This window comes from Papilio polytes, unplaced genomic scaffold, assembly GCF_000836215.1.
Source record: "Papilio polytes unplaced genomic scaffold, Ppol_1.0 DF824158.1, whole genome shotgun sequence".
Lineage (NCBI taxonomy): Eukaryota > Metazoa > Arthropoda > Insecta > Lepidoptera > Papilionidae > Papilio > Papilio polytes.
The window spans coordinates 245,505-264,951 of record NW_013525046.1 but is presented as its reverse complement, the minus strand read 5'-3'; the positions used below and the strand labels follow the sequence as shown (position 1 = coordinate 264,951).

Below are 19,447 nucleotides of genomic sequence, written 5' to 3'. Positions count from 1 at the left end.
CCGTTTATAATATCCAAATTATTTGTTATACGAAGAAAGTCTGGTTAATTAAGAAATTTTAGGTACATCAAATGATGTATATGAGAAGTTAAATAACATTTTCCCGTTTTGAAATCCTATCTCCATTTTATCGTTCATTTCACAGATATGGACATCTTTAAAAATTCACAATGATATCTTTAAGGAAAGAGGTAGCTTATTTTGAACATTTCTATTCAACTAAACACAAAAGTGATAAGTACTGTTTCAAAAATAAAATCACAATTTGCCTCTTAAAAGGGTTTATACCCCAAGAAAAGCGTACCTATCGTTTTGTGGTAACATTATTTCCTGTTTGATTTGTATTTTTAATTTTGAAAACCGGTTTGTGATTGCAATACTCAACTAACTGTCAATTGTCAATGTCATTTAAATGTCACGTCTGCCGCCATCTTCTTGCCGATTGAATTGTTTTCGTTTGGTTTCCTATGCATTAAAACTTAACATTTATATCTCATTTCTTCACACGTTTTACTGTAATGAGTAGATAACAAATCGAACAATTGAAATACGTTTTAAACTTAAAAAGTTTTTGAAAAATCCGTTTAATATATATATTTTTATTTTATAGATGTTCTAACACCTATTCTTATTTACCTTGATTTGTCTTCTATAACAATGTCTAACATTTCGTATGATCTCGACACCTCCGGTGGTCTTATGCCTGTGAGTACATAAACCGTTATATTTATTACAGGACAAATAATTATTCTTATTTGATAACTGGATTGATCGACTAAAGAGTAGTACAAGTAATATTGCTGTAATTTCAGTTTATAAGGGCGATAATAAAGCCACCCGATGAAGATTTGGTCCCGCCAAAACCTAAAAAGCCTCAACATCCATATTATAAAAGACCTGGTAAGGGTCACAATCATGACTCCTGCGACGCATGCGGTGAAGGAGGTGATTTGATTTGTTGCGATCGCTGTCCGGCCAGCTTTCATCTTGGATGCTAGTAAGTAAAGTAAAAGTTCAAGATTTTAATATAGTTGAACCTTGGTAAGTGAGAATTGGATAAGTGAGAAACTTTTATAAGCAATCATTGTCCAGTCCCGACAGACAACCTCCATAAGCATATAACTCAAATTAGAAAACTATAAGCAAAAAATATATTATAGTCCTTCAGTTTCTTGGTTGGCCAGGTTCAGCTGTAGTTCACTTGAGTTAATCACAGTTGTAACCAACATGTATATTTAAAGTTAACTTAGATTAGACAAGATTTTAAGACAACCTACATACCTTTTCTGCTCCTTATTGTATTATACAAAATAAAGTAGGCTTCCCACTGGCCTGCAACTATGAATGCTTACATCTTTAAATGCAACAGATTATTTATGCAGTTTTCTCAGAGTAACTCAAGTAGAAGGTTTGTATGTATAGTATATTAGAGAAATACTGGTTGTTTTAGAGTTTTCTAATGGTATAAATAAAACAATTATATCATCCTTGGATCCATGCAATTCATCATCATCATCATCATCATCATCTCCTTATCCTACTCCCGTAGGGTAGGCGCAACGGGTTCAAACCATGCAAATGGGTAGTTCAATAGTAAGTAATTAAATTGATTTTGTTTCCATCACAGTGATCCACCTTTAGAGGTGAGTGATATCCCGACCGGTTTGTGGCTGTGTCGGGAATGCTGTGCCTCTGATGAGAAGCAGTCATCATCACGCAGCTCCAGAGCTCAATCTCCTGCTGACAAATCCGATAATGAGAAGAGAACAAGGTAAAAAATATGTTTGTACATACAGTTAGTACTGAAGTGTTTACTGATTTGAGTTTATAATATATATCTCAGGTTTCTTAGGTAGAGAATAAGTTATGTAATATGCAATAAATTGCATTGCAAGTATTTATTTATTAACAACTAGCTTTCCCCCCTGACTGTCCATGTGGTAATAAAGAAAACAAAACCAAGTAGCCTATGTGTTCTTCCAGACTATCTCTCCATCTATGCCAAATTTCATTGCGATCCATTCAGCAGTTTAGGCTACAAACTCTTACAAACATCTGTCCATCAAAACTTGCGCATTTATCATATTAGTATGATTTATTGTTCACAAAAATAATTACATTAAATATCGGATTTTATATTTATCTGTTGTAATTATAATTATAGTTGTAGAAGAAAAGAATGGAAATAGAAATAATTTATTGAAAGCAAAAAATATTGAACCATAAAAATTGTTTTTAATGTAATTTAAAACTAATTACAAATAAATTATTTAAACTTTCGTGAGACATTTTATACGGTGACGGCACCGGAAAAAGAAAAGTATATGTGAGTAAGCCGTAAATAATTAATTATAATTACAAATACTAAGAAATAATTGTAAAATAAAGAAACAGATTTAGTAAAAGTTTAGTACAATAAGACAATTCAATACACTATAAGATTTTAAACATAAGCACTTATAAATTTATGTTTGAAATTGTTATACAACACTTGTATGATATGAAATTATAGTTTAACCTTTTTAGTATCTTCTAATATCAGAGTAATATACAGGGCTAGCACATCAGCTAAGAAGAGGAAAGAAGATGACAAGGATTCAGAAGAAGATAAAGAACCTGAAGAAGTCAGCAAGGAGCCAGAAGAAGAAAAGAAAGAACTCACACCAATGGAAGTTCTTGTCAATGCAGCTAAGATTATGAACCCTAAGCAGTTTGAGCTGCCGAGAGAAATGAGGATCCCATTAATATTTCCGGGAACTGAAAAAGGTAAGCCATAAAAAAACATATAAATCTAGTAATAAAAATTTATTTCAACTGTTATATTCTTGTAATAAAACGCCGTAATTAATTAATACGTGTATATTTCCGTTCTTACAAGTTCCATATATAATAAAAAAATTAAGATGACAGTTGTCTGGGCATAGAGTATTAAAGGTAATTTGGCAAAGATTAACCAGTGTTTTAAATCCAACATCTACAACTTCTTGTGAAAGCTAAATTAAAATGTAGCATGTTAGCTTGTGTCTTTTATAATATCAGAGTAAATCATTTAAAAATAATATTTAATTCTTTATTCCTAACAACATACAGAAAAATAGTTAAATTCCTTCTGGGTTAAAAAGTACACAGAAGGAATGAAGTATTCAATCAAAAAGTACTGCGGCAGCACTAAATTTACATGTTCAATATTATTTTGTAGTTGTTATTATTAACTCAATGCTGTTTTAGTTAGCTTTAGAATTCTGTAAAATGAAGTAATATGTATTGGCAGAGGGCAGTAAGAACGGCAACGCGACGGTCATTAGCGTGGACGCGTGGGGCTGCGTGCCGCTGCCGGCCAAGGCGTGCTACGTGTGCCGCGGCACCTGCAAGTCCGCGCCGCTGCTGCAGTGCGACTACTGCCCACTGCTCTTCCACCAGGTCACAATTTGCCCACACATGTGATTCTACTAGGTCTAACAATACCCACTTATGTGATTGTCTGCTAGGTTTAACATTTTGCCCACTTATGTGATTCTACCAGGTCTATCATTGCCCACTTTTGTGATTGTCTGCTGGGTTTAACATTTTGACCAAGCACATGATTCTACTAGGTCTAATATTGCCCACTCATGTGATTGTCTGCTAGGTTTATCATTTAGTCCACTTATAGGATTCTCTACTAGGTCTAACAATGCCCACTCATATGATTGTGTACTAGGTGTAACATTTTGCCCACTAATATGATCGTCTTCTAGGTCTAATATTTTGCCCACTGATGTGATTGCCCACTGATCATCAACCAAGTAAAACTGAAAACTCCCGTGACTTTCTACTATGTCAACAAATAACTCATGTGATTGTCTACTAACACTAATGGCTTGTCTACTTATGTTATCTATTAAGTAAAACTTGGCCCACTCCTGTGATTTCCTAGGTAAAATTATGCCCACTTATGTGATTGTCTATTATGTATAACTTTATTTTCTAGCTATGGAAAGATTCTCTAGGTCATGAGCAGAAATGTCATATAGGCAGTAAATTCTGTTAGTAATATCAAATTGTTTTCCTACAGGACTGTCTGGATCCGCCGCTCACCGCGTTGCCCACAGGCCGTTGGATGTGTCCTAATCATGTGGAGAAATATATTGTAAGTACACAATAAGGGTTTTATTTGTTTAAAATTCTTATGTATTTTAAACTAGCTGTTGGTCGATTGCGTCCAGGTGAAATAAAAAATAATAAAAACTAGTCTATGTTATTGGTAACATATTATTGTCTTGTTCGTTTGCCATCTCATATTATAAAAACATAACATTTTACTCAAAAACTACTGGTGCAGTAGTTTTTGAGTTATTTCAATACATGTTTCCCCTTTATAATGAATTAAACGAATGTTTCCAGGACTGGAAGTTAGTGAACTCTATATCTGCGACGGAGCGTGTCGCGCTGTGGGACAAGTTCTCAGCGCCGGTGGACCAGCACGCTATCAAGATAGACTTTATACGCCGAGCGAGACGTGCGCGGCCTGCACTTAGGTTAGTTAAGTAGGGCTAGTACACATAGACTGATTTAGGAGCGTTGCTGACTAGGGATGGGGGGTGTTGCTGACTAAGGGGGGGCTAACTAGGGAGGGTTGCTCACTAAGGGGGACTGATTAGGGGATTGCTGACTAAGAGGGGGCTAAAAAGGGGGGTTGCTGACTAAGGGGTGGGGAGTTGCGATTAAGGGGGCTAACTAGGGAGGTTTGCTCACTAAGGGGGACTGATTAGGGGATTGCTGACTAAGGGGGACTGATTAGGGGATTGCTGACTAAGAGGGGGGCTAAAAAGTGGCGGTTGCTGACTAAGGGGGCTATAGGTTTACACGACGTACATAGAAAAATGAAAACAACAGTAAAAGTGCAATAGTAGACAAATATGTTTTATTTTTTAAACCAAAATGCAAAATTTAAATCAAAATTAAGCAATTACCTCTTGTAGATATTTATACAAGCATTGGTAATGATTGGCCAGTTGTGAGCAGTGTGTTTTGGTGTGTTATGGGGTGTGATGGGGTGTGATGGTGTGATGGTGTCAGGCTGAAGGCGTGGGGGTACCGCGGGCGCGTGGTGGTGCCGCAGATGGTGCGGCTGCACTACCGCCGCCCGCCGCCGCTGCTGCCCAGCCGCCGGGAACACGTGCGGTGCCACAATGGTATGACATGACACACTATGACACTATTGAATCCAATTCTCAGACTGACAATCTTCGGAGATAAAGTGAATTAAATAAATTAATGTCTATTGTCCATTATTCATTCTAGCAATATTTGAAATCAACCCAGTAGTTTTTGAGTTAATTCAATACAAACAGTCAAATCATTCTTTTTTATAATATCAGTATAGAAAAAAATAATAAAAAGTATAGCCTATGTTACTCACTGATTACGTAGCTTTTTAATAGTGAAAGTATTTTTAAAATCGACCCAGTAGTTTTTGAGTTATTCCAATACATACAAAAAATATCTTTCCTCTTTCTAAACCCTACTTCTCAGTCGTATTATTATAAACATTAACCATGTAACGAATATGTTTCCAGTCCAGTTAACTGGAATGTCACTGGCTTACCGTAGTGTTAAAGAAGCTGCAGTCGAGCGGGTACTCGGAGGCGGAGGCGGAGGCGGAGGGGGAGGCGGCGGGACAGGCGGGCGCGAAGTACCGCATCTGCATGAACACGGAGTGCGCGCAGTACGCGGGCGGCGAGTGCGCGCTGCGCCCCGCCAGCGACCGCGACGCTGATGATGACCTGGAGGCTATACAGCATAAGGTTTACTTCCACTACTTTTATATACAGCTAGCTTTTGTTCGCAATTTTTTTTTATATCATAAGGTGGCAAACGAGCAAGCCGTCACCTGAATCCGCCAAAATGGCGAAGGGACCGCAAACTGTAAACATCCGTAATAGCAGATGCATTACCTACCCTTAATCGACGAAGGAGGATACGCAAGTCTCCTCCACCCACAAATCCACGTTCCCTTTCTATCCTTTTCTTTTAAAAAAGGGTGTGGAGGAAAAGGGACTAAAGTTGGACTTAGTCCCCGTGCAATTTAAAATAGTAAAAATGTAGCCTTTTACTCAGTGATAATACAGTTTGTTAATGGTGGTGGAAGTATTTTTGAAATCGACCCAGTAGTTTTTGAGTTATTTTAATACATACAAAAATACAAATGTACAAATCTTTTCTCTTTATAATATTAGCATAGACTAGTTGTTGCGACTTCGCCGCGTGAAATAAAATTATAGCCTTTGTTACTCACAGATAAATTACCTTTCTGACAAAGTTTTTAAAATCGGCCTAGTAGTTTTTGAGTTTTTTCAATTCATACAATAATCTTTCCTCTTTGTAATATTATTATAGACAAGATGTTGTTTGCGACTTCGTCCACGTGAAAATTAAAAATATAACCCATGTTACTCACAGATAAATTCAGAAAAAAAAAATTTTAAAATCGACCCAGTAGTTTTTGAGTTATTTCAATAAATACAAAAATACAAACCTTTTCTCTTTATAATATTAGTATAGATGTTAGAAAGCACACGGCGTGCAGCACCTGTAATTAAAAAAAAACCCGTTATTAACAAAATGTATGTAATTTTCTTTAATTTTTGTAGGAAGAAAAAGCGGATTCGTCAAGCGACTTATCAGACTCTGATTTCGAGTATTTAACAAGCAAAGTGAAGCGGCGGCGCGTCTCCGCGCGCTGGGGCTGGTCCGGGCGCGCAGCTGCGGAGCGCCTGCAGCTGCGCGACGCCGGCGTGGAGCAGCTGCTGGCGGCCGTCGACAGGCACCTGCACCTGCTGGACGACCGCCTCGTCAAACTGCTCGCCTGGCAGCAGCTGCAGCAGGTATACAGCAGCAACAGCGACAGCGACAGCTTGGCTATCACAGTAGGACAGTTGTAAAGATTGTATAAATTCACAAGGTACGTTAGAGCGTTGGTAGCTCAGTGGTTTGAGTTTGACTTGTAATCTAAAGGTCCTGGGACCAAATCCTGTACTATTTGATTTAATTTTTTTTGAATTTCATATGTATACAAGTTTATCGGTAATTAGACGTATTCCCGCTGGGAGGTTCTAAAGGGGAGGGAAAAAAATTATAATTAAAAAGATTACCAAACGTAAAATAAACCATTATGCGTGTTCTCCACCTTCAAATCCAGTTTCCTTTCTCATCATCTACTTACTCTTATCCCTATGGAGGGTCGGCACAGTATGTTGTGCTCTTCCATACATTTCTATCCGTCGTCATATCTGAATCCTCTCCCTTCTTAAGCACTTCACACACATCCATATTTTCTTCGGTCTTCCTCTGCAGCCATTGACATTCAATCTTAACAGACTAGGGTTCATGTCCCCATCGTTTCATCGCATATGTCCATACCGCGTTAAACTTTCCGTTCTCATCCTTCCTTATAAGGGTAAGGAAACTCCTCGGACTACGCGGAATGACTTCCACTTCACGACTGTTACAGATAGCGTGCGGCGAAGCAGTATGGGGGCGGTGGCGAGGGTGCGCTGGGGCGGGGCCGGGGGCGGGGGCGTGCGCGCGGCTGCTGGGCGGGGCGGAGCGCGCACGACTAGCGCGGCTGGGGGTGCGTCGTGCCGCACTACCCTCGGAGTTACTGGCGCGTGCGGACCGCGAGCGCATCGCACGGCTGGTGTGGGGCGCTCCGCCCCCCGCCCCCGACACGCCCCCACCGCCGCCCTCGCCCGCAGCGCTGCAGCCCCGCCTGCCCGTGCGCGCGGTACTCACACCAGTACAAGTAGAAAGGTAAATAAACATTTATACTAATACTAGCTTTCGCCCAAGACTCCATCCGCGTGGATTTAAAAACAAATGTAAATAGCCTATGTGTTCTTCCAGACTATGTTCTACATCTATGCCAAATTTCATCGAGTTCCATTCAGCCGTTTATTCTACAAACTCTAACAAACATCCATCCAGCCAAACTTTCGCATTTATAATATTAGTAAGAAGTAAGTATAACAAGGAAAGATTTGTATTTTTGTATGGTTTTAAATAACTCAAAAACTACTGGGCCGATTACAAAAATTCTTTCACTATTGAAACACTATGAAAGCGGTGAGTAATTTAGGCTATATTTTTTAATTTCACATAAGCGTAGTTGTGAGCAGAAGCTAGTACTAAATACTAATGTATGTGAGGAATATAAAAAAAAAGCTTAGCAAAAGTAACTTTTTTGTATGTAGACATACAAAAATGTAATGAAACTGTAACATATTTACTTTTAGTCCCCTCTCTTCAATTAGTATTTTTTCCTTTATTATAAAAAAATATAGTTCAAAGTTTTTGAGTTTCATCTTATAAGGCGTGTGACTTAAAACGGTTCGTTCCGTTTGCCTTAGTAACACTCTTAAATGCGAAATTTTGTATGGACTGATGTTATTATTTATATCCAAAACTGCTTGTTAATTGGCACAAATGTAGAACATAGTAAGCAGTCAGTCTCTTAAATAGTGGTAGTGCCCGCTTTAACATGTTAGCACTGCAGGCCGGCACGCCCCCAATACCACGACCACACAGAAGACAGGCGTCAAATGGAATCATTTCCGTGTTTCATCTGATGAGTGTGGTGCGGGAGGCCTAATTTAAATCCCTTTCTCGTTACCATCCTTTTCTTATAAGGAGAGGTTGGGAAGGGGAAGTGGATTTGACGGTTGAGGAGATGCATAGGGGAAATACCCTCTTTATGTGCGTCTCCTCCTCCGTCGGATAAGGGTCGGCAACGCATCTGCAATTGCGAATGTCTATAAGCAGCGGTCACTTCGCCATTTTGGCGGATTCAGGTGGTCGCTTGCTCGTTTGCCACCTTATGATATAAAAAAAAATAGCAAATAGCTACTTAATAATATATATTTTTTTTAATAATATACGTGTGCAGTGAGGATGGGTCAGCGCGGTTCGGCGGCGGCGTGTGCATGCGGCTGAGCAGCGTGTCTGTGGGCACGCATGGCGACGTGCCGCTCGCACCCGCCTGCCGCCACGCCTCGCCGCACCACGCCGTCATATTCTGCGATGAGGTACGCACGCACGCACGCACGCATGCATGCATGCACACACGGTACCACGCACGTACACAGCGTCAACTAGAGAAGCAAAAAATATGATAGATACAAAAACTACTTACAGTTAACCCTTAATTCGTGATCTGTGTGACCAATTAATTTGAAAAATCTGTTATACTAGTATTAACGTATATTTTTTGGCTACAAAAACTTGAATTAATGGTTAAAAAAAATTAAGATTAAGGGAAGCGACCCCACCAGCCATTGCCTAGACCGTTGAATCTAGACCGATAATCTAGGTCTTAGATGACACTTTACTCGTCAAACTCGATTCACTGATTTGGCTCTAAGCCGTCACAATTCAATTTAAGTATATACATTCCACGTGCAAAAAACAATCTTACATATAGATCTTATAATTTTTTGAAATTGTCAAGTGGCATCCACTGATTTTTGATGTTACCAGTAAGTAGAAAATTTCCAACTTTTGAAATTCTTCTATGTTGAAAACAATATTAAACTCATCATCTCCCCTGCCTTATCCTACTCCCGTAGGGTCGGCGCACCGGGTTTTCGTCCTCCGAAGCACTCTATAATCCGTCATCTCAGTCAGCACTCCCTTCTTCATCATGTCACCTTTCACGCAATTCATCCATCTCTTTCTACGTCTACCTCTACCGGTGTACCTCCACATTCATAACTAACATCCGTCTTGTTACATGCGATTCATCCCTTCTCATAACATGCCCATACCACTCTAACCTTTTACTCCGTATTTTCTCAACCACTGGGACTACTCTCAAACTTCCTCTAATATACTAATTTCGTATCTTATCCAGTCGTGTTACCCCACACATCCATCTTAACATTCGCATTTCCGCCATATGTATTCTTTAAATCCGGGACGGATTTTTTGCTGCCTAACTTTTAGTTATGAAAACAATACCAAACTATACGCTAATTTTCAAAATCGAATTTCTGGATTATTAAAATGTCGACATTACCCGTGCAGTTGTCGCTCCCTTATTGGTCAAAATCCGACGATTATAAGATTATTTTCTTAGTTCATAAAATTACCAACTGTTTTGTGATTCTTGAAGAATACACCCATAATTAATTATTAAATAATATAAGATAATTTTCTTTCCCAGGTGACGGGTCACTTCGAGTTGATCAACTACTCAGAGTTCGGCAGCCGCGTGAACGGCGTGCTGTACACGTGCGACTGGTCGCGCGAGGCGGGGGCGGAGCGCCCGGCGGAGGGCGAGGGCGCAGCGCCCAGCCCCGCGCAGGAGGCGGAGGCCCGCGCCGCAGCGCTCAGGGACCTCGTGCGAAGTAGGCAGCCGCCACCGCGCAGGTACAGTCGGAGATTTACGTAGTACTGCAGTTAGCGTAGACTGAACATATTAAATATGACACACTTCTATATCCTTTAAGTTAAAAAATAAATTGATAAAAAAAAACATCATCATCCATATGTCAAAGATTTAATTGATGACTAGCGTTCGCCCGCGACTTCGTCTGCGTGGATTTAAAAAAAAAAACAGAAGTAAGAAGCCTATGTGTTTTTCCAGACTATCCTGTACATTTATATACATTTCATCAAAATCCGTTCAACCTTAAAGGCTACAAACTCTAACAAACATCCATTCATCCTTCTTAACTTTCGCATTTTTAATATTATTATGATATACTTGTGATATGGGAGACTTCTAGTCGAAACACTAACGTTTCTGAATCATATTTAATAACCTCCTACTAATACAATCAAATAAATGGTAGTAATCATGCTTGTTTTACCAAACCAGGCCCAACGGAGCCCTAACTGTGCGTCCCTCTTGGGAGGAGGGCGAGGGCGAGGAGTGCCGGTGCGGGGTCTCCGCGGCGGGGGCGGGCGGCGCGTGGGAGGGCTCCGCGCTGCTGCCGCACGGCGCGCTGCTGCAGTTCGGCTGCTGCCGGTACGTGTTCAGCATCGCCAGTGATGAACAATGACAAGGCACTCAAATCACTGAACATACGGCATGTTCAGTCTTGTCAATAATGAGCATATAAGTGTTCAGTCTCGTCAACAATGAGCAAATAAGAGTTTAATCTTGTTAATGAACAACACTGAACATGTAATGTGCTCGGTCTCAATAATGAGCTTATAATTGTTCAGTCTCGTCCGCCATGAGGATAAAAATGCTCAGTGTCGTCATCAATGAGCATATAAGATTTCAGTCTCGTCAACGATGACCACTGAACATGTGATATTCAGTCTCAACAATAAGCATATACAATATATTCAGTTTTGTCAACAATAGTCATATTGTATGTGCTGACTCGTCAACAATGAGTAACCACTGAATATGCGATATATTTAGTCTCAACAAAGATATAAGGGTTCAGTCTCGTCAACAATAACCATTTGATACGTTAAGTCTTGTCCACAATTAATATGTACATTGTTCAGTCTTGTCAACGTTGACCACATACATATTATGGGTTTAATATGAGTAACGTTGACCACTGTCGACATTATAGTAAATGTTCAGCGTTGTCAACAATGAATATGCTATATGTGGTCGGTTTGGACAATGATGTGTTCAGTCATGTCAAGTGCCCACAGACCATATGGAACATGTTCAGCGTTGACCATAAATGCTTTTTGTAGTATAAAGTTTCTCGTTTAGATTATAAGTTATTTGTATACATTAAAAAATAATGTTCTTGAATAAAGGTTTTATTCATAGTATGTTCTAACAAATTGTTTTTTCTAAAACTAACAATGGATGATGTTTTACATTATTTACTAAGGCTTAGTATGTTCTATTAATTATTTAAGACTTATTAAAACATACTTTTAATATTCTATACCTTGTATATGTAATAGTTATTTTAATTGTGGGCACTGTAAATCATTTTAAGAGTGCACCCCTTTGACTAAACTATCGCAGAACTGTTTAGTCTTTTTTGATTCCTGAGCTTATATGGAAGTGCACTACTAGATTTTTATTTCTGCAACTAAAAAGCTGAATTGGCTACGAAACAATCGACAATCGCATGACAGTTGTGCGATAATTTAGTCAAAGTAGTGCCTGCTCTAAGACTAGAAGAAAAGCAAAGTTCTGACTTGTAGTTTAAGTAATTTTGATAGTTAAAAAATGAAAAACAGAATAAAAAATGTAACATTTTTGTTTTTATTTATTCAAATATTATTTTCATCCTCTTCGTCAAAATCTCGTATTTTGACATCAGCATCTTCACCATATTGTATTATATTGTCTATGGTTATAAGTATGTTCTCTATGCTCTCCTCGTCTTTGATATTCAGCGGATAGAAACGGACGAGGCTGAAATTCTCTATGACTTCTCCGATAGCTTCTGTCAGTTTTGCATATTTTTCATGCCATTTCGAATCTGCGTTTCTCATATCAGCTAATAATATGTGTGGATCTGGTTCTAGATAACTGCAAGAAATTTAAATTAAACATATTTTATACAGAGAAATTATAAAAAAACTTTATTTTATTTACAATTGCTAATGTTAAAATTTAAATGCACAAATAACAGAAGACATTTGCATTTGCAACTTGTCGTGCGAGAGATTCCATGAAACCAGCAGAAGGCCCGTACAGCGACACGCCTTGGCGTAAACTGATCTATTTGTTTACATTACTGTTAATAAAGTCAATATCGTTGAAACCTTAAGAAATAGAGTCATAAATACAACTGCAACCTTTTTGGTTTCTACTGTTAGCTTTTTAACTACTTTTGATGTATTCTGTATTATTAAAAGTTATTTGTTAATCTGTTATATTTATCTTTATTTAAAACAACAATATTGTTAGGAAAATATTAGGAAACGGAAGGAATAGTGGGGGGTAGTTTTATAAAATATATGGCAAGGTGCGGGCTCAGTCGCAGTCTCGGCGCTCAGTCACCAACTAGCTCAGTGGTTTACTAGTCGTCTCAACGGAACGTTCGATATATTTGCGTTGTCACATTGGAGTTCAGTTTGTGTGTTTTAAAGTAATTTACAAGTATTGTTAATACGGTCTATCTATGTTTTAAAGGAAGTCATTTGTGGAAATATCTATCATTGGCTAAATATCATTACTATGAAAATCTTGCTTTGTTGCTGCTATTGGCTGTTTTTTGTTCTTTACCATTATGACCATTTTCCAATTTATTAATCCCCAAAATTAAATAGCGTGAAACTATAGCCTGTGTTGAATGAAGGCCTTTTTAATAAAAACTGTGTTATTCAAAAATGTGCTGTGATGAAAGAAAAGATTTTTCCTGCTGTTTTCGATGCCCACGATACAGGCATTACCTAGTGTGGGCATCACCAGATTAATAATTTTTTTCACTTTGGCGAGCATGTTATTAATTGGTTGCTAATCGGATTTGTGCTTTGTACTGTCTAATTTGTTGTCTTAGTAATGTTATTAAGACTCGACAATCACTGTCTTTCATTGTAATTAAATTAATTAAATGGATGGATGGATTTTTATTAGCGTTTGTAGCCTAAATGTCTGAACGGATCTCCATGAAATTTGGCACAGGTTTAGAGCATAGTCTGGAAGAACACATAGGGTACTTTTTATCCCGGGAATAGTTACGGTTCCCGTGGGATTCATTAATTTAGTTTTTTAATATTTACTCGATCATTTTGCAACGGTTCAACATATCTTATTGAAATTTCGGTACAGATATAAAGCAAAGTCTGGAGTACACATGGGATAAGGTTCATCTCCGAGAAATATCCGGTTCCCGAGGGATACGTAACTTTTTGTAATTCATATAGTTTGTATGTTTTCTAATACCATGCGGACGAAGTCACGGGCAACAGCTCGTAAATAAATAAATCATAACCCTAAATCATAATTATTGCTGGCTTCCAACAAAGAAATGTGTGTTTACACTTTATTATATTACAAAGTATAATTTTGTTTTTAATAAAAAAGAATCGGATTAATTATCTACTGTTTACTTACTTGTCTAATTGTTTTCTCGCTGTCTTAGTGAGCAAATCCATTTTAGTTAGAATATTAACATGCGGCAATTCTAAGTTCACCATCACACTGAGAGCTGCCATTGTCCCTGTAAATAACATTTTTAGTACTATTAACTAAAATTGGTAGAAATTCAACAATCTGAAAGTAGACGTTGGGCGTTGTTGACCACCTTGGTGTTCACGCCGCTCGTTTGCCCCCTTTTATTAAAAAAAGACAAGAACCAAAAATATAAACATCATAGCTTATTTAAATTTTTTAATTTCATTGCTTTTTAATAAGCACAGAGATTCTATTTTATACATGGGTTTTAAATTCCTAGTAAGGTTATAATTGTTTTGATGAAACTAACAAAAGGAGTTCTTTTTTCATTGTGTAGTTATTAAATTATCCAATGTACTGAATGTACAATGAATTAGCAGTAAGCTAAATGTATATACCTGATAAAAATTTAGCACCATCGACCATAAACTGTGAGTCAATAAGGAATACAACACATATCCTGAAGTTCCAGCCCTCCAGGAGTTCTACAATCTTGCGCATCACCGACAGATGTGTGTACAGTTCTATTTGACCTGGACAGTCAAACAGAATGTAATCATCGTCTACATCTCCTAGTTGTTCTTCTAACCAGTCTCTGTTCTCTAGAAGTGTTCTGTAAGGTATTAGACAACTAGATTATCGGAGAACACGGGTGAGAACAAACCTTTTAGAGATTGTAAAGAGGTCGCAACCCTCAGTAATAGGGAAACAATGCAGAGATAGCACTGAAGGTTCAAGGGTTAAGTACTTGACTTTTAATCTGAAGGTCTTAGGTTTGAATCCTACCATAATAATGTGTTTTTTTTTCAATTTTTTATGTACTGTCTGACATGATAAAGGAAAACTAGTGATCTGATTCACTTTAAGTGAATTCATAATACTACATTTTTTTTTATAATATAAGGTGGCAAACGAGCAAGCAGCCACTTAAATCCACCGAAATGGAAAGCGACCGCTGCCCATAGACATCTGCAATTGCAGATGCGTTGCCTACCATTCATCGACGGAGGAGGAGACGCACGTAAAGAGGACATTTCCCCTTCATATGCGTCTCCTCCACCATCAAATCCACTTTTCCTTTCAATCCGGCCGAGCCGGCCCATTCGTGCGAAGATGTTAAAGCGGGCTCTACCACTGTTAAAATGTTTCATACTCACTCTATACAGAATACAAGGCCTCCATTTGGTCCAAACTTCAACTCTTCATCTTCCATTGCATCATCCAAGTGGATTAATTCTCTTATATCCACGAGAGGTTCATAGTCAAAGTGTTCAGCTGCAGGATCCAAGTTCACTACTTCTACTATCCTTTTAGCATCACTTGCATGTTTTACAATCGTCGAACAATAGGTTGACTGGAATGTCAGACATAAAGTGAATTTTAAAAATTATACTTTCACAGTTACTCAATCTTTTTGTAGTGAGAAGTGTTTAACTAAAGAAAAATTACTCAAATATGTATAAAATTACTACAATTTACCTTTCCACTCCCTGCAGGACCAACAACTAATTGTGCATATCTCATTGTTTATATTGGTAAACAGTTGGTAAGGTTATGTTTTGTTTACGCACTTTTCTAGAAATATAAAGAACAATTATTGACAAAAAGAAGCAGATGACTTTTTTTATAATGCCTTTATACGCTTGAACTACTTATTAACATTCAGCAGTACGTTTGATTTGAATTTTTTCTTGTTAACCAAAATATAATTCATTTGAATTTGAAGTTGACGAATGTCACTTTGACTTTGACGTTTAGTTTTTGCTGTTGGCAATATTTGAATTGTATTGCAAGTTTTGTGATAATTTGAATACGGATGCTGTTCTTGAAGTAGAAATTATTTTTATGAATCAGTATTTCCTATCAAAAACTAATGTTTTATGAAGAAAAGTTTTTGTCCTTATGTACACTTTGCAAGAGACAGAAGTATAAACAGACTAATAAATAAAAAGTTACTGGTTGAAAACTAGCCTTTTTAAGGAAAAAAAAAATGAAGTGTACTGTTAAAATTTCTGCGCGTTTAAAAGCTATCGGGAAATCTTCAACTCTTAAAATATAAAAAATGACTGCTGTGGGTATTGATTTGGGAACAACATATTCCTGTGTGGGCGCGTGGCAACATGGTAACGTAGACATAATTGCAAACGATCAAGGAAACCGCACAACTCCGTCTTATGTTGCGTTCACTGACACCGAACGGCTCATAGGAGATGCAGCCAAAAATCAGGTAGCCATGAACCCTGATAATACTATTTTCGATGCCAAGCGTTTGATTGGACGTAAGTATGATGATCCTACTGTACAGCAAGACATAAAGCATTGGCCCTTTAAAGTTGTCAACGATAACGGGAAACCTAAAATTCAAGTATCGTTTAAAGGAAAAGCAAAAGTGTTCACTCCAGAGGAAGTAAGCAGCATGGTGTTACTAAAAATGAAAGAGACAGCTGAATCATATCTAGGCAACAAAGTAACTAAAGCAGTTATTACAGTACCTGCTTACTTCAATGACTCTCAGAGACAAGCTACTAAAGATGCGGGTGCTATTGCCGGATTAAACGTTCTCAGAATAATTAATGAGCCAACGGCTGCAGCTTTGGCTTACGGCCTTGATAAGAATTTAAAAGGAGAACGCAAAGTCTTAATCTTTGATTTAGGAGGCGGTACTTTTGATGTATCCATCCTTACGATTGATGAAGGTTCTCTTTTTGAAGTAAAAGCTACAGCCGGAGACACTCATCTTGGTGGTGAAGATTTTGACAATAGATTAGTTAACTTTCTTGCTGACGAGTTTAAAAGAAAGTATAAAAAAGATATCAAATCGAACCCAAGAGCACTTCGTCGCTTGCGCACTGCTGCCGAACGAGCTAAACGAACACTTTCTTCCAGTACTGAAGCAAATATAGAAATCGATGCTCTTTACGAGGGTATAGACTTCTTTTCACGAATTTCAAGAGCACGATTCGAGGAACTAAACGCAGATTTATTTCGTATCACTCTAGAGCCAGTAGAGAAAGCTTTAAATGATGCCAAAATGGACAAAAGCTCTATCAATGATATTGTTCTGGTTGGGGGCTCAACTCGTATACCTAAGATTCAGAATTTATTACAAAATTTCTTTAATGGTAAAAAACTCAATTTATCTATTAATCCTGATGAGGCTGTGGCTTATGGTGCTGCAGTTCAGGCTGCAATATTAAGCGGGGAGCGTCATTCCAAGATTCAGGATGTGCTTTTAGTCGATGTCACCCCCTTATCTCTAGGTATTGAAACAGCTGGTGGTGTTATGACGAAGATAGTCGAACGCAACGCTAAAATCCCTTGCACACACTCCCAGACTTTTACCACCTATTCGGATAATCAACCAGCTGTCAACATTCAAGTGTATGAAGGTGAAAGGGCAATGACCAAGAATAATAATCTGTTAGGAACTTTTGATCTAACTGGTATACCACCTGCACCTCGCGGTGTACCTCAAATAGATGTAACATTTGACATCGACGCTAATGGTATCCTCAACGTTTCCGCTAAAGAGAACAGCACTGGCAAGAGTAAAAATATAGTTATAAAGAATGACAAAGGCAGACTCTCCCAAGCTGAGATTCAGCGTATGCTAGAAGATGCTGAGATGTACAAGGATGACGATAATAAACAAAAAGAGCGTATTGCAGCGCGACATCAATTAGAAACTTATGTTTTTGATGTTAAACAAGCTGTGGATGTTGCTGGTAGCAAACTGAATAGTTCTGAAACCTCACGGGCTACGGAAAAGTGTGAGGAGATTTTACGATGGTTAGATGGCAACACTTTAGCAGAGAAAGATGAATACGAGGAGAAACTGAAGCAAGTAAAGAAACTTTGTGGTCCAATTATGATGAAACTGCACGGCTCTGGAAGTGGAAAGAGGGATGCTGATGGTCCTGTTATTGAAGAAGTAGATTGAATTGAATTATAATAATTGTGTTGCGTTTTTTGTTCCCTTGTCCTTTATTTTCTTTTATCTTTGGTTTTAATAAATTTCTTTCTTGTGATTGTTTTTTAGAAACACAATTCCTATCAATTGTATTATATCAAACTAAAAGTCTTTGACATTATTGCCTAAATAATTTGCACCAACTCTGGTGAAAATTGAGATGTAAATAACAAACGTGTAGGGAATCGAACCTTCTCGCGTCTCGAAAGCATTATATTACTGAGCTATAAGGTCTCATGTCAATTTGCATATTAAAGAAATGTCTATGGATGTTATAGAAAATGGCGATATTGAGATTATTTAGAACATCCCTAGCGAATCATTTCATTCATTCCGACAAGTCTACTTCATAGTTTTTCGTAGAATTTTTATCGCGATCTCAAAGTATTGCGTTGCGTCGTTTGCCATCCCTGAACTATAGTTTTATTCGAAATCAGAACGCAATATTACGTTGCAATTACCTTACCATTATTAATTTATATTAAAACTGCTGCTAACTGGACCAATAAAATAAAACAAATACAGATTAGCAATTTCTTTATTTTTAATTTAATAACTTTAGAAATTGTTCAGAAAGAAGACAATGGTTTCAGCATCATTATTAATATTATGATATGAACAATAATAATTATCGCTATAATTTTTATTACTATTTTTATAATATAATGGAGATAACATACGATAGTTGTCTATACGCTACATATGTACACCGCATCACTACCGCCATCTGCCAACGTCAACATAACAATAAAATACAAGATGGCGTATTTCTAGGTTACCAAGAATATTTTGGAGTGAGTTGTAAATTGATGAAATAAAACAAGTAAATTCAGGCCTTGTGCTAATAAATTGAATATAAATACATTTCAAGAGCTACATATAGTCGATGAATTAACAATTTTATTACAATATGTCGCATACACTGTGTTCTCGTTTGAAATTATGTTGTTACTCATGTCAATGTAAATGTTTTCTACGGTTCAAGGGTTCGTTCTGCTTCTTTAATTACTATCTCGATATTTTCTGAAATACAGAATTATTTAAATATGAAACAATTTTTAGCAAACCGTTTGTAATATTCTGATATCTCCAAATTTATTCTTGGCAACCATTTTTTAACAACAATAATATTTTTATAAATACTCTCAAAAGCAAAAGCTCGAAGACGAAACGTAGACAAAAGCAAACGACAATAAACTGAAATTTAATCTAAGTTATCAAATGAACTTTTTTAAAACTGTTAAACAGCCTAAGGTCTTGTGATATTGACTATTAGTTCTAAATCTTACACTACATCTTATTTGTTCATATTTTTATAAATAACATCGATATGTATTGTTGGTAGACCTAGAACTGAAAGTTTTGAAAGATTTACAAATACCGTCATTTCG

At 37.5% G+C, this 19,447-nt stretch overlaps 3 protein-coding genes across 3 annotated transcripts; 2 read left to right on the top strand and 1 right to left on the bottom strand.

Annotated features, from left to right (window-relative positions):
- Nucleotides 1-420: 420 nt before the first annotated feature.
- Nucleotides 421-11,191, top strand: LOC106111649 (PHD finger protein 12). Its single transcript, XM_013293787.1, has 14 exons — nt 421-705; nt 813-997; nt 1,628-1,771; nt 2,555-2,766; nt 3,272-3,420; nt 4,055-4,129; nt 4,384-4,517; nt 5,059-5,174; nt 5,593-5,786; nt 6,633-6,866; nt 7,493-7,791; nt 8,924-9,062; nt 10,199-10,404; nt 10,856-11,191. The coding sequence occupies exons 1-14, from the start codon at nt 658-660 to the stop codon at nt 11,037-11,039; spliced, it is 2,319 nt and encodes a 772-aa protein (XP_013149241.1). The 5' UTR covers nt 421-657; the 3' UTR covers nt 11,040-11,191.
- Nucleotides 11,192-12,203: 1,012 nt separating this feature from the next.
- On the bottom strand, nt 12,204-15,828 carry LOC106111557 (GPN-loop GTPase 3). The gene is made up of 5 exons (XM_013293682.1): nt 15,566-15,828; nt 15,244-15,440; nt 14,485-14,699; nt 14,027-14,132; nt 12,204-12,496 (listed from the first exon to the last, which is right to left on the bottom strand). Exons 1-5 carry the CDS (start codon nt 15,608-15,610, stop codon nt 12,235-12,237), a joined length of 825 nt encoding a protein of 274 aa, XP_013149136.1. The 5' UTR covers nt 15,611-15,828; the 3' UTR covers nt 12,204-12,234.
- Nucleotides 15,829-16,072: 244 nt separating this feature from the next.
- On the top strand, nt 16,073-18,056 carry LOC106111597 (heat shock protein 68-like). The gene has a single exon (XM_013293731.1). The coding sequence runs from the start codon at nt 16,149-16,151 to the stop codon at nt 18,024-18,026; it is 1,878 nt and encodes a 625-aa protein (XP_013149185.1). The 5' UTR covers nt 16,073-16,148; the 3' UTR covers nt 18,027-18,056.
- The last annotated feature ends 1,391 nt before the right edge of the window (nt 18,057-19,447 follow it).

What these genes read in the sequence shown, in the direction of transcription:
- LOC106111649 (XM_013293787.1), top strand. Translation starts at nt 658, where the DNA reads ATGTCTAACATTTCGTATGATCTCGACACCTCCGGTGGTCTTATGCCT. An exon ending in AGCTTTCATCTTGGATGCTA is followed by an intron (nt 998 to 1,627) that starts GTAAGTAAAGTA and finishes TTTCCATCACAG; the next exon opens with TGATCCACCTTTAGAGGTGA. An exon ending in GCCCACTGCTCTTCCACCAG is followed by an intron (nt 3,421 to 4,054) that starts GTCACAATTTGC and finishes GTTTTCCTACAG; the next exon opens with GACTGTCTGGATCCGCCGCT.
- LOC106111557 (XM_013293682.1), bottom strand. Translation starts at nt 15,610, where the DNA reads ATGAGATATGCACAATTAGTTGTTGGTCCTGCAGGGAGTGGAAAG. An exon ending in GTCCTGCAGGGAGTGGAAAG is followed by an intron (nt 15,441 to 15,565) that starts GTAAATTGTAGT and finishes CTGACATTCCAG; the next exon opens with TCAACCTATTGTTCGACGAT. An exon ending in TGGTGCTAAATTTTTATCAG is followed by an intron (nt 14,133 to 14,484) that starts GTATATACATTT and finishes TGTTATTTACAG; the next exon opens with GGACAATGGCAGCTCTCAGT.
- LOC106111597 (XM_013293731.1), top strand. Translation starts at nt 16,149, where the DNA reads ATGACTGCTGTGGGTATTGATTTGGGAACAACATATTCCTGTGTGGGC.